Source organism: Centruroides vittatus, unplaced genomic scaffold (genome assembly GCF_030686945.1).
Source record: "Centruroides vittatus isolate TY-2023 unplaced genomic scaffold, ASM3068694v2 scaffold_769, whole genome shotgun sequence".
In the NCBI taxonomy this organism is placed as follows: Eukaryota; Metazoa; Arthropoda; class Arachnida; order Scorpiones; family Buthidae; genus Centruroides; species Centruroides vittatus.
The window spans coordinates 5,310,676-5,330,366 of NW_027122717.1; the positions used below are offsets into that span (position 1 = coordinate 5,310,676).

At 38.2% G+C, this 19,691-nt stretch overlaps 1 protein-coding gene across 1 annotated transcript in view; it reads right to left on the bottom strand.

Moving 5' to 3' along the window:
• Nucleotides 1–703: 703 nt before the first annotated feature.
• LOC136989949 (uncharacterized) overlaps nt 704–19,691 on the bottom strand; it is a 162,310-nt gene continuing 143,322 nt past the window's right edge. Inside the window, exons 15-22 of the mRNA XM_067288257.1 lie at nt 19,218–19,669; nt 18,796–19,155; nt 12,424–12,552; nt 12,126–12,347; nt 11,854–12,051; nt 9,874–11,638; nt 9,651–9,806; nt 704–956 (exon numbers count right to left, since the gene is read on the bottom strand). Of these exons, the coding sequence (XP_067144358.1) occupies nt 812–956; nt 9,651–9,806; nt 9,874–11,638; nt 11,854–12,051; nt 12,126–12,347; nt 12,424–12,552; nt 18,796–19,155; nt 19,218–19,669 (3,427 nt within the window). The 3' untranslated portion in view covers nt 704–811. The remainder of the gene's footprint in view (nt 957–9,650; nt 9,807–9,873; nt 11,639–11,853; nt 12,052–12,125; nt 12,348–12,423; nt 12,553–18,795; nt 19,156–19,217; nt 19,670–19,691) is intronic.

Here is a 19,691-nt window from a genome sequence, read left to right on the forward strand (position 1 = left end):
AAAGTAGATCATTATGAATAAATGAAATTGGCTTGACTCCCTGTGGATTTATAAAATAGTTATACTATAACAGAAATATTAGTGTAAATTTAATATTGTAGTATATCTTTTGTTGAATATTTTAACTTTATTAAAGAATACTCATGTAAGACACTTTAGAAAATAGACACAGTATACAGGGTGGGCCAGCGAAAACGAAACGGCAGAGTGTTCGTGTTCGTCCAAGCAAAGCGCTCGGACAGGTCGATCTTTTGCAATAAAGTTTTTGCGATTCTGAATACAAAAGACAACAAAAAATTTTAAAAACTCATTTATTTTGTATTAACTAAACAAACATTTATTTCGAAAAAAATGTTTGTTTAGTTAATATTCAGAATCGCAAAAACTTTATTGCAAAAGATGTCCCCTCGAGAGTAAAATCGACCTGTCCGAGCGCTTTGCTTGGACGAACACGAACACTCTGCCGTTTCGTTTTCGCTGGCCCACCCTGTATATCTGATATACTAAATGCTATTATTTGGCATTTTTACTATATTATTCAATATCAAATTTTCAATGTTAAAACTTATCCGATTTTTTCCATTAGAAGATGAATGACACACAAAAATTCTTAAACTCATGACAAAATGTATAACAATATATATATATTTTTACATACTTTATATAAAAATAACAACATATGGAAAATTTGTACAAAATCAGGCCAAAACAAAAGTTTTTTTTTGTTAAGATTGTCTTACAGATTGTCAGGCAACACATAGTCCAAGTTTACAAAAGATAAATGAGCAATAATACCCTTTCTTGCAGAAATTCACGAAACATTGAGTAGCGCTTCATCTCCCGGATATACAACAACAGCAGACGTGAGATCTGTTTGAGTTCCCGCTTCTTCCAATTCTGGAATAGAAGTACGCTCCTTTCTGAGTAAAACTGTTGTCTCACTACTTGAATCAGCACTGAGAAAGAGAAAAAACAGTAAATAATGAAGTGTGAATACTATTAATCTGTTCTCAGATTAATTTACTAATATAATATGTTATTTCAACTAATTTGTAATTTATTAAAACATAAATATATTTAGTTTGTAGTACAGTAAATTCTCCCTGCTAACTTGGACTCTCTCTCTCTCCGTGCCATATCAGAAGTCCTGATGTCCGCAAGCACCTGGCACAGGTTAATAAGTGGTTAGCAATGTGCCAAGGTGTATCCTGGGGAAGTTACAACCAGAGTGGTTCCCTGTTGCCTTCTCTGGTGTGCAGTGTTATATGAGGGGAAATGCTTTCTGGGAGATCTTGTAAGGGAAACCGGCTCCTTATTCAGGTGGAGAAAACCTGGAAAACTCCACGTGGCCAGCCGTCTGAGCGCAGCGTGAACCCGTGACTGAACTCTTGGTGTTTAGCAACAGAACCGCTCGGCCACTGGTGGGCTAAGTTGGACTAATAAGGACTAAAAACTATTGGTTTTGGAAAGACTTTCAGATATCTTTTAACTCTGCCCTGTGGGTACTAAAAGGGCTTTTAGCAAGCCCACAACGGGGCAGCCATTGGTGAAGGATGGGGCTCCATGTATCTAGATGGATCACTCCCAAAAAATTCCTGCAGTTTTTCAGTGTAAATTTCTGGAGTTTTTTCATTAGTGTAAATGTAATTCCTGTAGCTTAAAGGACATATTCTTTAAGAGAGATTTATTTAGTAGCATTTTTAGAATAAAGCCTTTATTAAATTGAAAAAAAAGAATAAGTAGATTGTAAAATTTTATGACTATGTATTTGAAAGCAATATTGTTTTTATAAAAATGTGTAATAATACTTAAGCGCTTGTTTGGCTTGTCATCCTGATTTTGGTCATGATGAACTGCTCAATATGGCGACCTGCAACGTCTATGCAAACACTGTATCTGCTAAGTATGTTCTGATACACCCAATGGTGATATTCGAAATAGTTAACAAAGGGTTCGCTAGCAGAAAATTTTTCCCTGACAATCGCCGACAAACGAAATGGAAGTTTTGGCTAGAAATAAATACAATACCTTTTCTTGCGATATATCTAATAATCAGTGGCGTATTTGGAACGTAACAAGCCCTGGGCGAAGACCAGGTAACAATAGTATATTATTGCTGTCAACCTTTTTTTTTTATTTTTTTTGGCAGAGAAATTTTTCACCCCGAATGGCACTACTCATAGTAAACAGATGTCATCATCTCTCGTAATACAATATCCTTTTTATTTCGCTGTCCATAGCCCGACACGTGTTCCACGGCCATCTTGTATTATCTTGCAGGCGTGGGATTGTAGGATCTCTCTTATGACTGGATCTAGTTTCAAGAACTCTCTTGAATTGATCGCGATTAAACCTTGTTTCAGTCGAGATTGTGAAACGGTCGAGAGAGATCGCACCAAGACATAGTCCCCGACCTTGCTCACAATCTAGATTGAAATGCTCGATGCGAACGGGGTATAAGGCTCTAGTTTAGTAGTATTACAAAGTATAATACGTATATTTTAATATATTTTTTTAAAAAAACAAAACCACTGAGAAATGTTCCGTGTGTTTAACAAGGTTCGGAAAACTGAAAATTTTAACAACGGGTTCGGCCGAACCTGTGCGAACCCGCTGAATATCACCACTGGATACACCCGCTTAAAAATGCCTGGTGTGGGTTGAATTTCTTGTGCCGCCATCATAATTCGTGCAAGCAGATTTTCCGCCGACTCTACAGAGGTCTCGTAAGACGACGGCCGGATGGCCGAGCGGTCAAGGTGGCAGCCTTCCGCTCTGGGGGACCCGGGATCGAATCCGAACGGGTTGAAAATCCCCAGGAATTTTTCGGGGGTGGTCCGTTCGGATATGTCGGGCCCCGTCCCTCACCACCCGGTCGCCCCATTGTGGGCCTGGCCAAACCCATAATGGGCCTTCTAAAAGAGGCCCTCTTAGTGTCCACAGGGCGGAAAGAGTTAAAAAAAAAAGGTCTTGTAAGACTCTTCACATGGCTCAAAAGAAAAGTCGAGTGGAACTAAATTTGACGATTATGGAGGCCAAGATATTGGGCCATCCATCGCTCGAATGTTTGGAATAAAATCTTTTCAGATGCATCAAATTCCAGTAGTGATATCACCGAACTTAAACGTCTATAACTTCTTAATATATTAATAAAGTCATCCGACCACATTTAAATTTAATCATAATCCGGCACTGTACAAAGGGTCTGCTCAGCGGCGAATTCTGGCCAAAATTTTTGGGCATGCTGAAAGTTAGGATTATTATTATTATTATTATATCTCTAGCACTAAACAATAGGCAGAAATGTTATTTTGTGTGAATAAAATAGTATGGACTATTATAAAGACCATTATATCTACACATGAAATTTATGAAATATATTATAATGAAAAAGTATTAACAATTTATGATATTTCAAATTTTGTGGGCCCTTGACACTGGGGGGCCTAGGGCTTAAACACCAATAAAGGATCAATTTTTACAATTACTTTCATGTGTTTATGAACTTACTCATAAACATAAGTAGTAAATTGAACCTTTTTAAATTCCTTATATAATGATTCTGAAATGCATGCATGTACAGATGTACAGAGCGGACAAAATGCCCGTAAGAACATTTTTTATGAATGTTTAAAATTCATAAAAAATTCGGAAGAATTATCGGAATGAAATGCGGTTTGCGTGGTAAGTATTAACGAGGTTGAAGCCGAAGTTTTCAACGCGAAAACGTATACGTCGGACGTTCGGCGCCGCTTTCTTGTAAGCCTAGAAGTTTGACAATGGTGTTTGGAAAATCAGTGCAATCATGCTTGACGTTCCAAACGCCATTGTCAAACTTCTAGGCTTACAGGTTTGTCATCCGATCCTACTGATCTTTAGAACTAAGCAGACAAACACGAACAGTAACAAAAAAAACTTTATTAAAAAGGTGAGAACTGTCACCGACATCCTCGGCCAACATCCAGGCAAAAACCCGCGAACTTTCGCGCTTCTTTTACTTACAAGTTGCCAGCCAACTTGGCAAGGTTGGCAAGTGTTGCCAGGCAGTATTCGGGATCTCTGGCGCTGGCGGCCACAGCTACTCCCCCACCAATGTCTGCGACACGAAACGAGCGGGAAAGGATACATGTCGGCCAGAGCGTGTGGTAGTTTGTCGCGTTGGGGCTGGATTGTCTATGGTACGTTTAGTTGGCGCTGGTCTTGGCATTGGAGACGTTGGGGGTAACTGGTCCGACTCACTCGCTGCGAGAATAAAAGCCGGTTTCAGTCGATCAATAGAAACTACAGTTTCTTTTCCTTTTATGCATAGAGTAAATGTCTTGCTACCACGTGACACGACTTCGTAGGGTCCATCGTATGGAGGCTGCAAGGGCTTCTGTACAGCATCATTGCGAAGAAATACATGGGAACATGACTGCAGTTCTTTGTGGATAAATGGGTTGCGGTAGGAGTGGTGCACCACAGGCACTGGTTTTAAGTTTGCCATCATCGTCCTGAGTTTTTCGACGAAAGAACATGGATTGACATCCTGAGAACCTGGGACGAAAAACTCTCCAGGCAGTCGGAGGCTGGTGCCATAGAGCATCTCAGCCGCGGTAGTATTGGTGTCTTCACGGAGCGCAGTTCGTAATCCTAACAAGACTGTAGGTAGCACTTCCGTCCAACTTTCAGTAGAGTGACACTTGATGGCAGTTTTAAGTGAACGATGAAAGCGTTCAACAATGCCATTTGCAATTGGATGGTATGCTGTTGTCCTAACTCTTTGGGTACCAAGAAGTTGAGTGAGGGATTTAAATAAGCCAGATTCGAATTGCCGTCCTTGGTCAGATGTTATTTGGGCAGGCACTCCAAAGCGAGATATCCAGCCTGAGTACAGGGCTGAAGCTTCTGTTTCAGCTGCTATATCTGGCAACGGGATTGCTTCAGGCCAACGAGAAAATCTATCGATGATTGTAAGGCAATATGTTGAGCCGTTGGAAGGTGGCAATGGACCAACAATGTCAATATGAATATTTAAAAATCTAGCGTCTGGAACAGGAAAGGTTTCCAAAGGGCTAGCGACATGTCTCTGGATCTTTGACCGTTGACAAGAAATGCAGGTGCGAGACCATGTCTGGCAGTCTTTACTGATGGATGGCCAAACAAATTTTGCTTTTACCAATCTTGTTGAGCTCCCAGGGCCGGCCATCGGGGGGCGTGCGGCGGATGCTACGCACCGGGGCCCGCGATTGAGGGGGCCCCAACATTATCAAGAATGCAGTATTTTTAGTAATTTTTCTGAAGTAATTAATATATTAGCAAGAACAAAATCACGCTTTAAATAAACATGCATTAATATATGTTCGTGTTTGTAAATTTTTTTATTTTAGAAAAACATTTGGGCCCAAATAGTTTCTTGCACCCGGGCCCCTTTATCGAGAAGGCCGGCCCTGTGAGCTCCTTACACCTGGATGGGACAGGTTATGGAGTGTTGAAAGCAGTGCGACGATAACTAGGCGGAATGTATGGACGAATGCGACCTGTCGATACATCACAGTAAATTTCGACATCACTATCAGGAAGTTTAAACTTTTTAAGTACAAGTGATGAGTCACTTGAAGTCAGGAGAGACTGGAGCTCAGGATCTTGCTGTTGGTCTTTTGCAATTTTGCTATAATCTATAGATGGGCTACTAATTGATTCAATACGGGAAAGAGCATCAGCTGGAACGTTATCGATCCCTTTTATGTGTCTGATGTCTGTTGAGAATTGTCCTATAAAATCAAGATGTCTCAACTGACGGGGTGTACACTTATCGTGTCGTTGCTGGAAGGCAAACGTTAATGGTTTATGGTCTGTGTAAATGGTGAACTGTCGTGCTTCCAGCATAAACCGGAAATGTTTCACAGCCAAATACACAGCCAGAAGTTCTCGGTCGTATGCAGAATACTGACGCTGAGAGTTACTCAGTTTGCGGGAAAAGAACGCTAGTGGCTGGAGACCTTGTGCTGTAACTTGATGAAGGGCAGCGCCCACAGCAGAATCGGATGCATCGACGTGAAGTGCAAGGGTAGCACTTGGTGAAGGATGATGTAGTAAGGTGGCATCTGCTAATTGTGACTTACATGACTCAAATGCCTGAATCGAATTGTCAGTCCATTTAATCTCGCGCTGGTCGTTTTTCTTTGCTCCTTTAAGTAGGTCGTGTAAAGGAGCTTGGTGATGGGCCGCATGGGGTAGGAACCTACGATAGAAGTTCAAGATGCCTAAGAACCTTCTCAGTTGTTTGAGGGTCTGTGGTCGCTTCTGTTGAGTTATGGCAGATACACGTTCTGGAAGTGGCATAACGCCGTGGGTAGACACCATGTATCCTAAGAATGATACGTGTGGAGCAGCAAAAGTACACTTGGATGCATTGATTTGCAGACCGTACTTGTCAAGGCGTTGAAACACTTGCCGCATGTGCATCTTGTGTTCCTCCCACGAAGTGCTAGCAATGAGGATGTCATCTAGGTATGAAAAACAAAAGTTTAAGCCTTTCAGAACTTCGTGCATGAATCGTTGGAATGATTGGGCTGCGTTGCAGAGACCAAAAGGGAGGAAAACGAATTCAAATAGCCCAAATGGCGTTGTAATGGCTGTCTTTGGCACATCATCTGGGTTAACTGGTATATGATGGAAGGCTCTAACCAAATCGATCTTGGAAAATATTCGGGCTCCGTGTAGACTTTGACCAAAATCGTGGATGTGTGGCACTGGATAGTGATCGGGAACAGTTATCCTATTCAGGGCACGATAGTCTCCAGTAGGTCTCCAATCGTTATAGCCCTTCGGCACCATATGGAGGGGAGAAGCCCAGTTGGACTTTGATGGTCTGCATATACCTAACTCCATCATGTGCTGGAATTCTTGCTTTGCTACTTGCAGCTGAGCCAGATGCAATCTACGGGGTTTAGCAAATACGGGTGGACCGTGTGTCTCGATATAATGCACTGTGTTGTGCCTGACTTTATCTGAAAACGGTCGAGGAGGAGTGAGATGTGGAAAGTCCTTGAGGATATCCTGCATTGGGAAATTGCTGATTATAGTTTTGATAGAAGTAGGTGGTCCTGTATAATATCTTCCTCGTGTAGTAAGGGAAGTCAGGGGGTCGACCAGTAATCTGTTTCGTATGTCGAGAATGAGTCCAAAGTTGGCCAAAAAGTCTGCACCGATTATAGGCTTCTGCACATCAGCTATGGTAAATTCCCATCTGAAAGAACGTCTTAAGTTCAGGTCAAGTTCTAGCACCTTTGTTCCATACGTCGAGATTTTAGAGTCGTTGGCAGCATACAATTCAACCTTTGTAGGCTGATTCTTAGTGCGATTGGGAATGATCGATAAATCTGCTCCAGAATCAATTAAGAAATTTAGGCCAGTTTTGTTGTCATACACAAACAGACGGCTATATTTAGGAGCCAGGCTGGACCCACAGGCCGTTACTGCGGCTGGCTGCGCTCGTTTCCCTGATCGTAATGCAGTTCGGTCGAAGAAACACGGCGAACGACATTTCCTAGCGGCTGATCCAAACTTATCATGGTAGTAACAATATCCCTGACGATTGAGGCTTCTTCCTCGAGGGCGTGAAGTAATGCGATACCTCAAATTCGGATCATGTCGGTTTCTCTCTCTACTACGATAACGGGGACGAGCAGTACGCGATATATTAAGTTCTGCAACCTTCGTTGTGAGTTCTAAAATCTGCATTTCGAGATTTTTGATTACGGGATTGTCGGCTTCTAAGTTGATGCTGGCCAGTTGGGTTGGTTCTGTAAGTTCAGCAACCTTGTCAGCAAGGATGGCTAGCTTGTCTAGTTCATCACCGCTAACAGCCAGAACTGTCTGAATATTTTTGGGGAGACGTTGGAGCCACAAGTTTCTAAGAAATTCTTCGGTAATCTTGCCCGCTGAAAGCTCCCTCATTTTACGGAGTAAAACGCTGGGTTTCTGATCCCCTAGCGCCAGATCTTCAAGCAGAATTTTAGCCTCTTTAGCAGCAGAGTTCTGAAAAATTTCGAGGAGTCGATCTTTGAGTTTAGTAAACGGAGCCTCGGCTGGACGGTCAAATACTAAGTCACTGACGTTAGATAGAATCTCCGCGTCCAGGGAATTGATTAAATAGTTGTACTTAGTGTTCTCACTTGTAATCCGATTAATGGCAAAAGCTGCGTCTAGCTGCACAAAAAATAATTTGATGTTGGTTTTAGTGAAGATAGGCATTTTTGCCTGTACACGTCCGATTTCCAACTCGTTCTGTTCCGCCATTTCGGGCGCCTAACTATGCGGGTACAAGGAAAGCGGGATAGTCTTTGATTAGGCTTAGCGCGAGTCACGCACTCTTAGTCGTCTTATTGAATTTACGATTCAGAAACTGATCATACCTGCATGTCCTGTTAAAAATGTTCCTGCATAGACACAGAGTTGTTCACTATCCAATTCAGTCGAAAGTCCAGGTAGTTCGTTAATCGCATCACGTTCGGTTCACCACTTTGCCATTCGATCCTACTGATCTTTAGAACTAAGCAGACAAACACGAACAGTAACAAAAAAACTTTATTAAAAAGGTGAGAACTGTCACCGACATCCTCGGCCAACATCCAGGCAAAAACCCGCGAACTTTCGCGCTTCTTTTACTTACAAGTTGCCAGCTAACATCTCGTTGGCAAGTGTTGCCAGGCAGTATTCGGGACCTCTGGCGCTGGCGGCCACACAGGAAAGCGGCGCCGAACGTCCGATGTATACATTTTCGGGTTGAAAACTTCGGTCTCAATCTCGCTTTTATCTGCATGGAGGTTTCTTGTTGATGGGAGGAAAACGAGTTCCAAAAATCACCAACAAAAGGACATACAAACGACAATGTTTGTTTGTTTAGGTTTAGTTATGACAACGCAACACTTTGGGCGATCTGCCTAGGGGATGCCCTCCGAGAGGTCTTTTTAAGGGAAACTGGCCCCTATTTAGGCGTTACAGACATGGAGAAAACCCGGAAAATCTGGCCAGCCCGTCCGAGCGAGGCGCGAACCCACGACCGAACTCCCAGGAGTTTAGGGTACGAAGACCGCTTGGCCACTGGAGGACACGACAATGAAAATGACTGTTTATTACTTATTAGACAATGTTCCACATTGTCTAATAAGTAATAAACAGTCATTTTCATTATCTCCACCACAGGGTATAACGCAACGCCCGCACCCGCAGAATGTGGCAGGTCCAGTTGAATGAATGCTACCTAAAGGTAAATAGCATTTTTCAGTTTCAACAATATGGAAGAGTATGTCTAGACGCTGGGGAATTCAAATACCCCACGATCAGAAATCACACCGAAAGCCATTTTCATTATCGTTTGCACGTCTATTCGTTGTCTTTTGTATGTCAACGCCAAGCATCGATGATTTTTGGAATTAATTTTTTTCCCTGCCAACAAAAATCCCTTGTGCCGACAATACTTACTATGCAAAACTCATTTCATTCCGATAATTTTTCCAATTTTTTATGAATGTTTAAAGTTTTTACGGTCTGTGCACATCCTGATTGTGCGTATTTTCATTTTAAACATTTCCTCTCCATAATTCGTTTGATTATATTTTTGAAATATTTTTAACACTAGCAAATTTGAAAGCGATTATTATTACCTGTCACTTTCTTCTACCAGTGCTTCTTGGCGTCTGAGATTACTCTGTAATGATTCTGAAGGGAGAAGTGGTTCCATCGTTTTCTCTTCATCCGTGTCACTTGGAACAGAACTTTCTATAGAATCATCAACGGATAACCCCTTTTCTGCAGAAGATCTGATTAAAAAACAAATTATATTCAGTAATTTTAATAGAATTATCTTAATTTATAAATTTTAATTACCTTGGATTTGATTTCTTATCCTTGGCAACGGTAAAGTCAAAATTTTCAGTAATTATTTGAGGAATTGCCGTCGACGAATTGCATCTAGCGACATCGTTTCTTGTCTGCTTACTTCCTAATTTCTCTGAAGATACGCTTCTTCTTCCTTCTGTAATCCTTGGACTGGAAGTTCCATCCTTTTTCGTTCTTCTCGTTTGAGTTTTAGGTCTTTGATACTCTTGATCGCTGTCGGAGGAATGTGCTACATTTGCGTTGCCTTCTGCTGTCGTCTCCGAAGCAGAAACAGAAGTGGGTGAGGCAACGGGACTTTTTCTACCTTTAGTACCAGTTTTCTTAATTTTATCACCTTTTCTCAAATTGGGACTGGTTCTGGTAGTGGGTGAGGATGTAGAAGTATCGGACGAGGTGAAATTTATTAAAGGGGTCTTTTTAGTTATGTACGCTTCTAATTCTCGAGCGCTTTTCACTTCCCCCTTGCGAATTTTAAAATCGATAGGATCCATACCGATACCTTCATCATCTATGGATTCGTCGGTGCTGGTCTGGTAGGAATGTCTTTTCATGCATCTGTCGTGATGACAAGTTTTGCGATTTGGTGCACGCCACAAAGCGTTGGTAAAAGTGCGCGTTTTATATTGCGGCTGCTCACCCTCTGTTAAAGTAGCCACGATCTGTTGCGTCTGATGGCACTTTGGATGATTGTGCCATTTATGAGGAGGTGAGACTTTTTTGGTATTTGCATTTTGATTCTCTAGATCGTCGGATATAGGGCTACTTGAATTGCATCTACTCAATCCAGGGCTGGATAGAGACGAGTAACCCGAAGTACTAAGATTGGATTCCGAAATCGTCCTGTCTGCCGTAAGGGGTGTGAGATATGCCATCGACTTTGCAGGATTTGGAGTTCTAGGAGGACTGTTTGGGTCGGACTCAATTGAACTGGTATTCGAAGTTACTAAAATTTTTGGCATGGGAAGATCTACGGAATATTTTCGGCCAACCAGAAATTCTGGCTTTTTCCGAACTGGACTTTGTGGATTCTCCGAAGTTCTTTCTTTCTCCGGATTGTCTGGTGTTGTGGGTGTAGGAAGGAGAATAGTAGGAACTTCTAAAAACCCAGTTTTCTGAATGGCGGACGGATCTGGCGCTTTCTTTTTATCCGATATTTCTTTGTCTTCTTGAGTTGTTTGTGGTGGTGGAGTAATGTCCGCTTGAATTTGACTCGTTTTCGGATCTTCTTCACTTTCCGTCGAAGACGCATATTCTACAGACTGCTCTCTTATGGAATGAAATTCTGTAAACGAAGGAGCCGAATGTCTAGCAAAACGTGGAGATAATCTAGCCGAAAAGCTAGTTTCTTGTATACTTTCAGATTCGGGTGAATTACAAGTTTTTTGTTCCTCTTCTCTGTTTGCTTCTTGAATTTTTCTCTCGCTCATTCGTATAAATTCATCAAGACTCATTCTTCTTGTCTGAGGAGACATCACCAAAGATGCTAAAATTCGAGATTTCTCATCATCTTTTTTATTATTATCTGTGGGTCCTGAGGATGTTTTCTTTGTAGATCTACGAAGAATATCATCAAAACTAAAAGTTCTGCTGTGTTCTCTGTCGGTCGGACTAATTCCACTGGTAGTACTGCGAATACTATATTTTCTGAATTTAGTGAAAAGAGATTTTGGACAAGTTTGAGGACTTTGACTTCCAGGAGTCAGACTAAGTTGGTTGGAGCTGAGACTGTACCTTGCAGCAGGAGGTGAGGGATCTAAAAAAAAATAAGAAATCAGTTAATTTTTATTACAGTGGATATGCTCAGATGTCTTTTTTTGCACTAAAAAAAGAAAAATCCATCTGGCATGTTTATTGTAGGAAATTAAATCCTACAATGCATATTTTATCGAAAGGAAGAGCATACATGTTTTATATAATATCTTTAAAAAATATCTTTAGTACATAAGAAGAATGCTACAGGATACTCACTGCATTTACTTTTTTCAATTTCTTCTGCCAAAAGTCTTTCAATTTTTTCAGCAAACTTTCTTTTGATACAATAAACACAAAGAATAACTAGAAGTACGGCAAAAACCGTGATTAAGCCCAGCCAGAAAGGTTCTTCAAGCATTCTCTGACTCAAAGGTTTTTGTATAATTCGAAAGACAAATCTTTCACAATGCGAACCTTTAACAAGACGAATTTTATAGTGACAGTGAAAAATTGTGACGTCGTAAAAGTGAGAAATTTTGACGTCATACCTTCATACCATAACTGACAGTGACACTTGAAAGTGTCGTTGAAAACGCTGCATTGACCATGCGGTCCACAAGGGTTTGCATTGCAAGGCGTTATGGGTTCTTCACAGCTAGATCCTGTATATTCTGGTGGACAGCTACACCTATAACCGTCGGGTACTGTTTGGCATACGCCTCTTTCTCCACAGGGTTGAGTTTCACACCATTGAAGATGGCAAAAAACACCTGTTTTTTTGTAAAAAAGTATATAAAATCAATTTTAGTATCATGATTTTAGAAATATGATTTTTAATCATCTTACCAGTGTAACTTCCAGTACAATTGCATTGACTCTTATTAGTTTGAATACAGGAACCGCCATGAAGACAAGGATTTGGCATGCAAGAGTAAACAGAGTGAATTTTTAAAGTTTTATGAATGTATCCTGGATCTGAAATAAATTAACATGATATATTTATTAGCTATTATATAATTTTCTTTCATCAGGATTAGATTATATAATTATAATTATATATTGTTAATTCTAAATTTTCAGTAGTAACGTAAAATGTAACGTAAGATAGATTTTATAATGCATACATTTAGATTTTTAAAATGAAAATGAACGGAATTTCTGGAATGTAAGTGGACTATTAGCCTAGTAAAGTGGCTTTAATAAGCTGGATAAGTAAACCAATGACATAAGCCGCTTCATTTGAAATGAACTGTCATTGGCTCTCTTATTCCAGCTGCATAAAAGCTGCTTTACCGGGCAATGCTCCCTTAATTAAAATCAGTACTGCTAGTTAAGAAGAATTTCTTGTTTGCCACTTCCGTTCCGCATTTTTAAGACCAATTCAAAGATTAGGTCAAGTCCACAGTGGCGGATGATGAGAGACGGGACCCGAAATTTCTGGGACAGACCATCCCCCGGATGTGACGATTTCTGACCATTTAGACCAACAGCTTGAAGGGTCGGAGATCGTCATATCCGGCCTGAAAAAAAAATGTGATGGATTATTTATGAAGAAATAAAGTAGGGGAGACCGGGATTAGTTGTTACACGGGGTTAGTTGTTATTTTAAGTTTTCTGAGCATACGCTAGAGGCAGCACTTGCTAATTAACGTGGCATTTGACACTTACGTCATTCTAACGCTACATGAAATTTGGCGGTAGGATGAGCTGTTAGAGTTGTGATATCTTCATTTGTATCATTTTCCAAACTAAAAGTAATTTTTTTGTATTGTGATCCCCATCTACTTTTGAATACAGGATTGCGTGGTAGGTTTCCAATGTTTAACATGCTTATTAACAGTATACGATAGTGTAATATTTTGTTGTAATTGCATAAATATCTTGAAATGCTCAAGAGTATTTCGCCATTTAATCAAAATGGCGGAATCGGGGCAAGTTGTTACAAAACGATTGGGGCATGTTGTTACATTGTAACAACTTACCCCATGTATTTGTTTGCTTATATTTTTTATTATATTTTAGAAAATGCCACGAACACATAAAAGGAAAACCACTAGAGGTTCTACAGACGTGAGTATCTACGAAGCTGCAGCAAAGGATGTAGAAGAAAAGAAGTTATCACTTAGAAAAGCAGCTGATATTTATAAAATTAATTTTATGACTCTCCAACGCTACATCAAAAGAGTGGGGAAAAATAACGATAATTCTGCATCATCTGTCAACTTGGTTGGGTACACTAGGCACAGGCAAGTTTTTTCAGATGAACAAGAATCAAAACTCGAGGAATATATTGTTCATTCAAGTAGAATTTACTATGGTTTATCTTCCACTGATGTAAGGATGCTTGCGTACGAATATGGTGTTGCCTGTAAAGTTAGCTATCCGAAAAATTGGGACGAAACAAAACGAGCTACAGAAGACTGGCTTTCAGGATTCTTAAAAAGGCATCCCAAATTATCCCTTCAAACTCCTGAGGCCACGAGTTTATCTAGGGCAACAAGCTTTAATGCTCACAATGTTGGACAGTTTTATGACAATTTGCAAGATGTTCTTCAACGTCATCGATTTGAAGGGCACCAGGTTTGGAATGTGGATGAAACAGGTGCAACTACAGTTCAAAAACCAAATAAAATCATAGCTGAAAAGGGCAAAAAACAAGTAGGAAGAACAACGTCCGCAGAAAAGGGAACTACTTTGACGATTGAAGTAGCAGTAAATGCTATAGGCAATTCTGTACCTCCCCTCTTCATATTTCCACGTGTCCACTTTAAGCAGCATTTCATCGCCCAGGGTCCAACAGGTTGCATTGGTGCTGCTCATCCCAGCGGATGGATGACTGGACCAATTTTTTTGCAGTTTATGGAACATTTCCACAAGCATGTATCATCATCAGTCGATTCGCCAGTTTTAGTCATTCTTGATAACCATATTTCTCATTTGTCATTACCAGTTCTTGATTTTTGCAAAGCAAACGGAATCTACCTGCTGTCATTTCCACCTCACACTTCACATCGTCTGCAACCTCTAGATGTGAGTGTATACGGACCATTCAAAAAATTTTACTACTCGGCATGCACTGACTTCATGAACTCCCATCCTGGTATTCCAATATCAATCTATGACATTCCGGAATTGCCAAAGAAGCTTTAACTAATGCCTTAACACCAAAAAATATAACATCTGGGTTTCGCAAAACCGGAATATGGCCATTCAACCGCAGCATTTTCTCGGATGAAGATTTCCTAACGTCAGCTGTTACTGACAGACCTGTTCCACCAGATAATCCACATCAGGGACCGCGAAATATTGCCATTGAGGACTATACCAAAGATACCAGCAGTGCCGATGGGCAAACTAATGTCCATGAAGCACAAGGTCCTTCTACCAGTGGAGCCTCTAAAGAATGCCCCATATCTCCCGAAGATATAAGACCATACCCAAAGGCAGGAGCTAGAAAAACTATGGGCTGCAGGAAGAAGGGGAAATCGTCAATATTAACTGATACTCCGGTGAAAGAACAGCTTCAAAAAGAATATGAAAAAAGAATGAAAAAGAATGAGAAGAAAGGACATAAAAAGGAGACATCACTCAACAAAGACAGAAGACCCATGAAGAAGAACTTAAAAAAGAAACTTGAAATCAGTAGTAGTTCAGAAAACGATGACGAAGATTGTCTTTGTTTGATTTGTTTCGGACCATTCTCTCTTAGTAGTTCTGGGGAAAAGTGGATCCAATGCACTGAGTGTAAAAAGTGGGCACACGAGCGCTGCGCTGGAACTGATTCTTACTATGTTTGTATTCACTGTGTTTCTGATATATCAATGGACTCTGATTAATAAAATCATTATGCTTTGTAAAAGCACATTTTGTTTTAAGAAATATGTTCTGAATTGGTGCAATGGCTTTTTCTCTTACTATATATTATGTATAACTGTGTTTCATTGTGAAAGTTTTTTAAAATAAATATTCCTTAAACTTTACGTCATGTTTACTTTCAGATTTTCAATTAATCTGTTTTGTTGGTATGAAAAAAGTAAATGTAACACCTTGCCCTGGCTCTGTAACAACTTGCCCCACTAAGGGGTACATTGTTACAAAGTCGCACTCTTCAGAAAACTGAATATTTCAGAATGTTAATAACTTCATAGAAAAGTACAAAAATGTGGAATATATAGCTAAGAGAATGCTTAACCTGTCAGCAGACTTACAGATTTCTATGCTAAGTCGAACCTTCATAAAAAAATTTTAAGTAAAAACTGTCACAACTAACCCCGGTTTCCCCTATATATCAATATTTTTAAGTATAAACAATTATTTTGAGAAGAGACAGTAAAAAGTGTGAAGAAAACCAAGAAAACCATGGATACAAATAAACAGAAATGGGTTTCGATGCATGCTGTTTACCTCTTATGCAAATTAAATTTCCTCTAAAACTTTAAAAATATATCTGTTGATGCAATATCTTAGCACATTCCGTAATACATTTTGCATTAATATGAATTTCGTTTCTCACTTTGTTTTTATAATGCACTATAAAGTTTACCCTCCCCCAGTTCTCGACTTAATTGAGAGAAGTTATTATTGAATTTCATAACAATAATGTAATAAGCTCTCACTTTTCAAAAGTTTAAACTCGAATTCTCACAATGAAAACGTGTTGTTGTAAATGCAAGTAAAACTTGTCCAAAGCGGAACCTGAATAAAAAAGAAAAAAACTGGCCTGAACCGATAAACAATTCTTCAGAACGGAGCGATTTTCTCATCGTTAAGAAAGAAACCTGTTTAAAACGGACACCTGCGAAACCGGGAAAAATATTCGGTCCGAATTACACAGGTTTCACTGTATTTAAAATAAATGTATGATTTGTAAATATTCTGTAGGGTTTCGTATCTTACAGCGATTCAAAATTATAAAGAAAAAAGTTAACGATTTTATTGTCGATGTTGGCTTTATTTAAAGTGTTTTTAAATTTTGTTTTTCTAAAAACATATTATTTAATTTTATAAATTTAAATCAATTTACCAACTCTAGAAAATTACAGTATTAATTTAAGATAATTTAAAGCCCCAAACTCAATTCTTTAATCTAATCCAGTGAACTTAAATCTCGTCTGGTAATTTTGAATTTCTACTGTGTGTCCGTGTATATAAAGTAAGCAAATAAACTATTATATAGTATATTATATATATATTATGAACTAGCATTTAACTTTTTAGAATATATAAATTTATGAATAAACGGTTTAAATTTTGAAAGGTAAAAGATAAAAATTTAAAGTCCATTTAAAAATTTGTTTAAAACATATGTTGAAAAGTATATTGTTTATTCTATATCCTGTGTATTTATTTTATTAAAGATTTTATTATCCCGAACTTTTTCTATTTACATTTTTTCTTTTTCTATTAACAAACAAATATTTTTATTTCTTTCAAAGATATTTATTGTATATAGCGACTTTATATAGATTTACAGGGGGTAGTAATACATTTACAGCAACTTATAAAGTTTTATGGGGTCTTATAGACCCTATTAATAAATTATTAAAGAAAACAAGTTCTGAATCTGGCATACACAGTAACCTGTGTAAGCCAGAATCGCACGATACGAATAATTTTTTCCTGTTTGGTAGGTTGTTGTTTTGAACAGGCTTTACTATATACAAGTATCCCTTTATATACGTGGTTTTACCAGCTGTTTACTTAACTTAGATACCTTATTTTGATTAACGCATTTTCGAAATAAGCAGCAGGATCGAGGGCTTAATTAACCGCATTAATCAAGGGATACCTGTATACATTTTTTAAGAAAAACACCCAAGAAGTGCGAATGTAATTTTGTATCATCAAGAAAAGCAAATTTACATGAAATTATTCTTCGATAATATCCTAAATTTATATTTTATTCCCTTAAACATAATAATACTTTTAAAACCTTAACTTGAACTGTAAACAATCCTTGTACTTTAATAAAGTTGTTGAAAATCCCATTATTGTTACACAGTGTCAAAAAAACAGTTGTACACGAGTCTACAACTGTTTTTTTTTTTGATTAATTAGCACCTTTGTATCGGCTTTATAATGTGTGAAAAGCTTCGCATTCAAAGATAATAATCATTGTTTGACACCAAAGTATTCAAAATATTTTTAAAAGGATACGACATTGAGAAATTTAACGCATCAATTCCTTTGAATATTATTCTCTTCTAAGTGAAAAAATTCTCTTAATCTTTATTGTTATGTTTTCTATAACGAATTCTTCTCATTCATCAAAACATTATTCTTATCCATTGTAAAATGGTAAAAGAAAAACCTGTTGCTTTACTGTAAACTATAGATTAAATAAATATTTTATTGCTAAAAACATTAATTTTGTTTTTTTAAATAGGAGTTTCATATTTAAGAAAATAAAAATATGGGCCCTGTTAACTTAATGTAGAATAAGCTTAAAACGAATTTAAAATATTTATTAAACATATGTCGTCCTTCGCGATATTGTGACTATATTAAGCATAAAAATTTAACGCATATTATTGGCAAATGGAATTGTTTCAAAGACGATTGGTTGATGAGTTAAGACGTACTCGTTTTCTGTAATAATGCAAGTTTCTACGACACTTCCTGTAATGGGAAGTGCAAAATGATGCAAAATTGACTTAACAGGGTACTCTTTTTTAAATTTAAAAATCATTTCAAAATATAATATTTAATTTATGAAATATTAACAGGGTATCTTATAAAAACTCCAATACTACAATTCATTTATTAATTCGTAATAAAAGGTTAATGACGATAACAGAATTAAATTGATTTGATGAGGTTTAACTAAATTAAACAGCCCATTAAGTTCACAAGGTTAAACCTAATATACTGTTTAATTTATTTCAATATTTCAGAAACTTAAAAGAAATATTACCCAGATACAAGGCCACTTGATCCTGACCGGACACAAAAGGGCGCCCAAAATTTAAATTTTTGTGTTATAAATTAAATTTTCTTTTACTTATTTTTATGTTGCATTGAAATTTTTAATTTTTATTTGTATCTCTTTTACTTATATATTTTCATGGCTTCCGGAGGGAGGTGGGTGCATCCAGATTTCGTCTGAGATCCTGGATGTTGCAATATTACAATCATTTATTATTTTTCTAATGAATTAACTGGCGGAGTTTTTGTAAGATATGGTGTAGGTATGTTCTGTTGCAATTTAAACGATCTCACCTGTAGTTATGTTATAACTGATGTGGTATTTAATAGGATGCTTTAAGAATGACGTGGTCGAGAAAAATCGAAGAATATTCAAAGTCGACGATATATTTCGGTAAAGTTTACTCGAGGGACATATTATATTGAAAGTTTCTCCGTAAGGATCTTCGATGACTATTTTTCCTTCGCATCCTCTAGTTTGTAAATCATGATGTAAATATATCGAGTTTATTCGGTAACCTAGAGGCACTATAAGATTCTGAATGAAGTCAACATTCATGGGAGGATCAAGTGGAAAATTCAAGCTATACAAATCTCCCATATTTGAAGTTATTTTCTCGTGCCTTGCGTAACTTTCCACCTTGGAATGGTTCCCTAAAAATCGAAAAACTTTAACATAATTTAATTTAAAAAAATACATAAAATTTACAACTTACAGATCCTCCAGGTAATGTTGAATCCCGTATTGCCAAGTGTTGTTCCTGAATTTGTGTGGAAGTGAAAGTCGAGCACCTCTCTATAAGAAAGGAATGTAAGACCCATTGGCACAGATGTAGAATTTCCACACAAAATAATCGTTTGGGATTGGTCTAGACTGATCTTTAAATAATCGTTAGAGCAAACACCCTGACCATCTTGGCTACCAACATGGAAATGGGTGAGGGTGATGAGTATTCTAGAAGACGATGATAGATTAAAGAAGCAGTCTAATCCCGGAAGATATCGGCGTGAAGAGCTTGGTAAAACGATGTAAGATGACGTTTTATGTAATTCTCCGCAGCTGTCTCCGATTACGGATTCCCATCTTAAGACGAAACCACTTCCAGTCATGGAGTAATCGGAATGAAATACCAAATACACAACAGACTGTTCGGAAACGTAGTTAGACCTGAAAAATTATTCGTTATAGA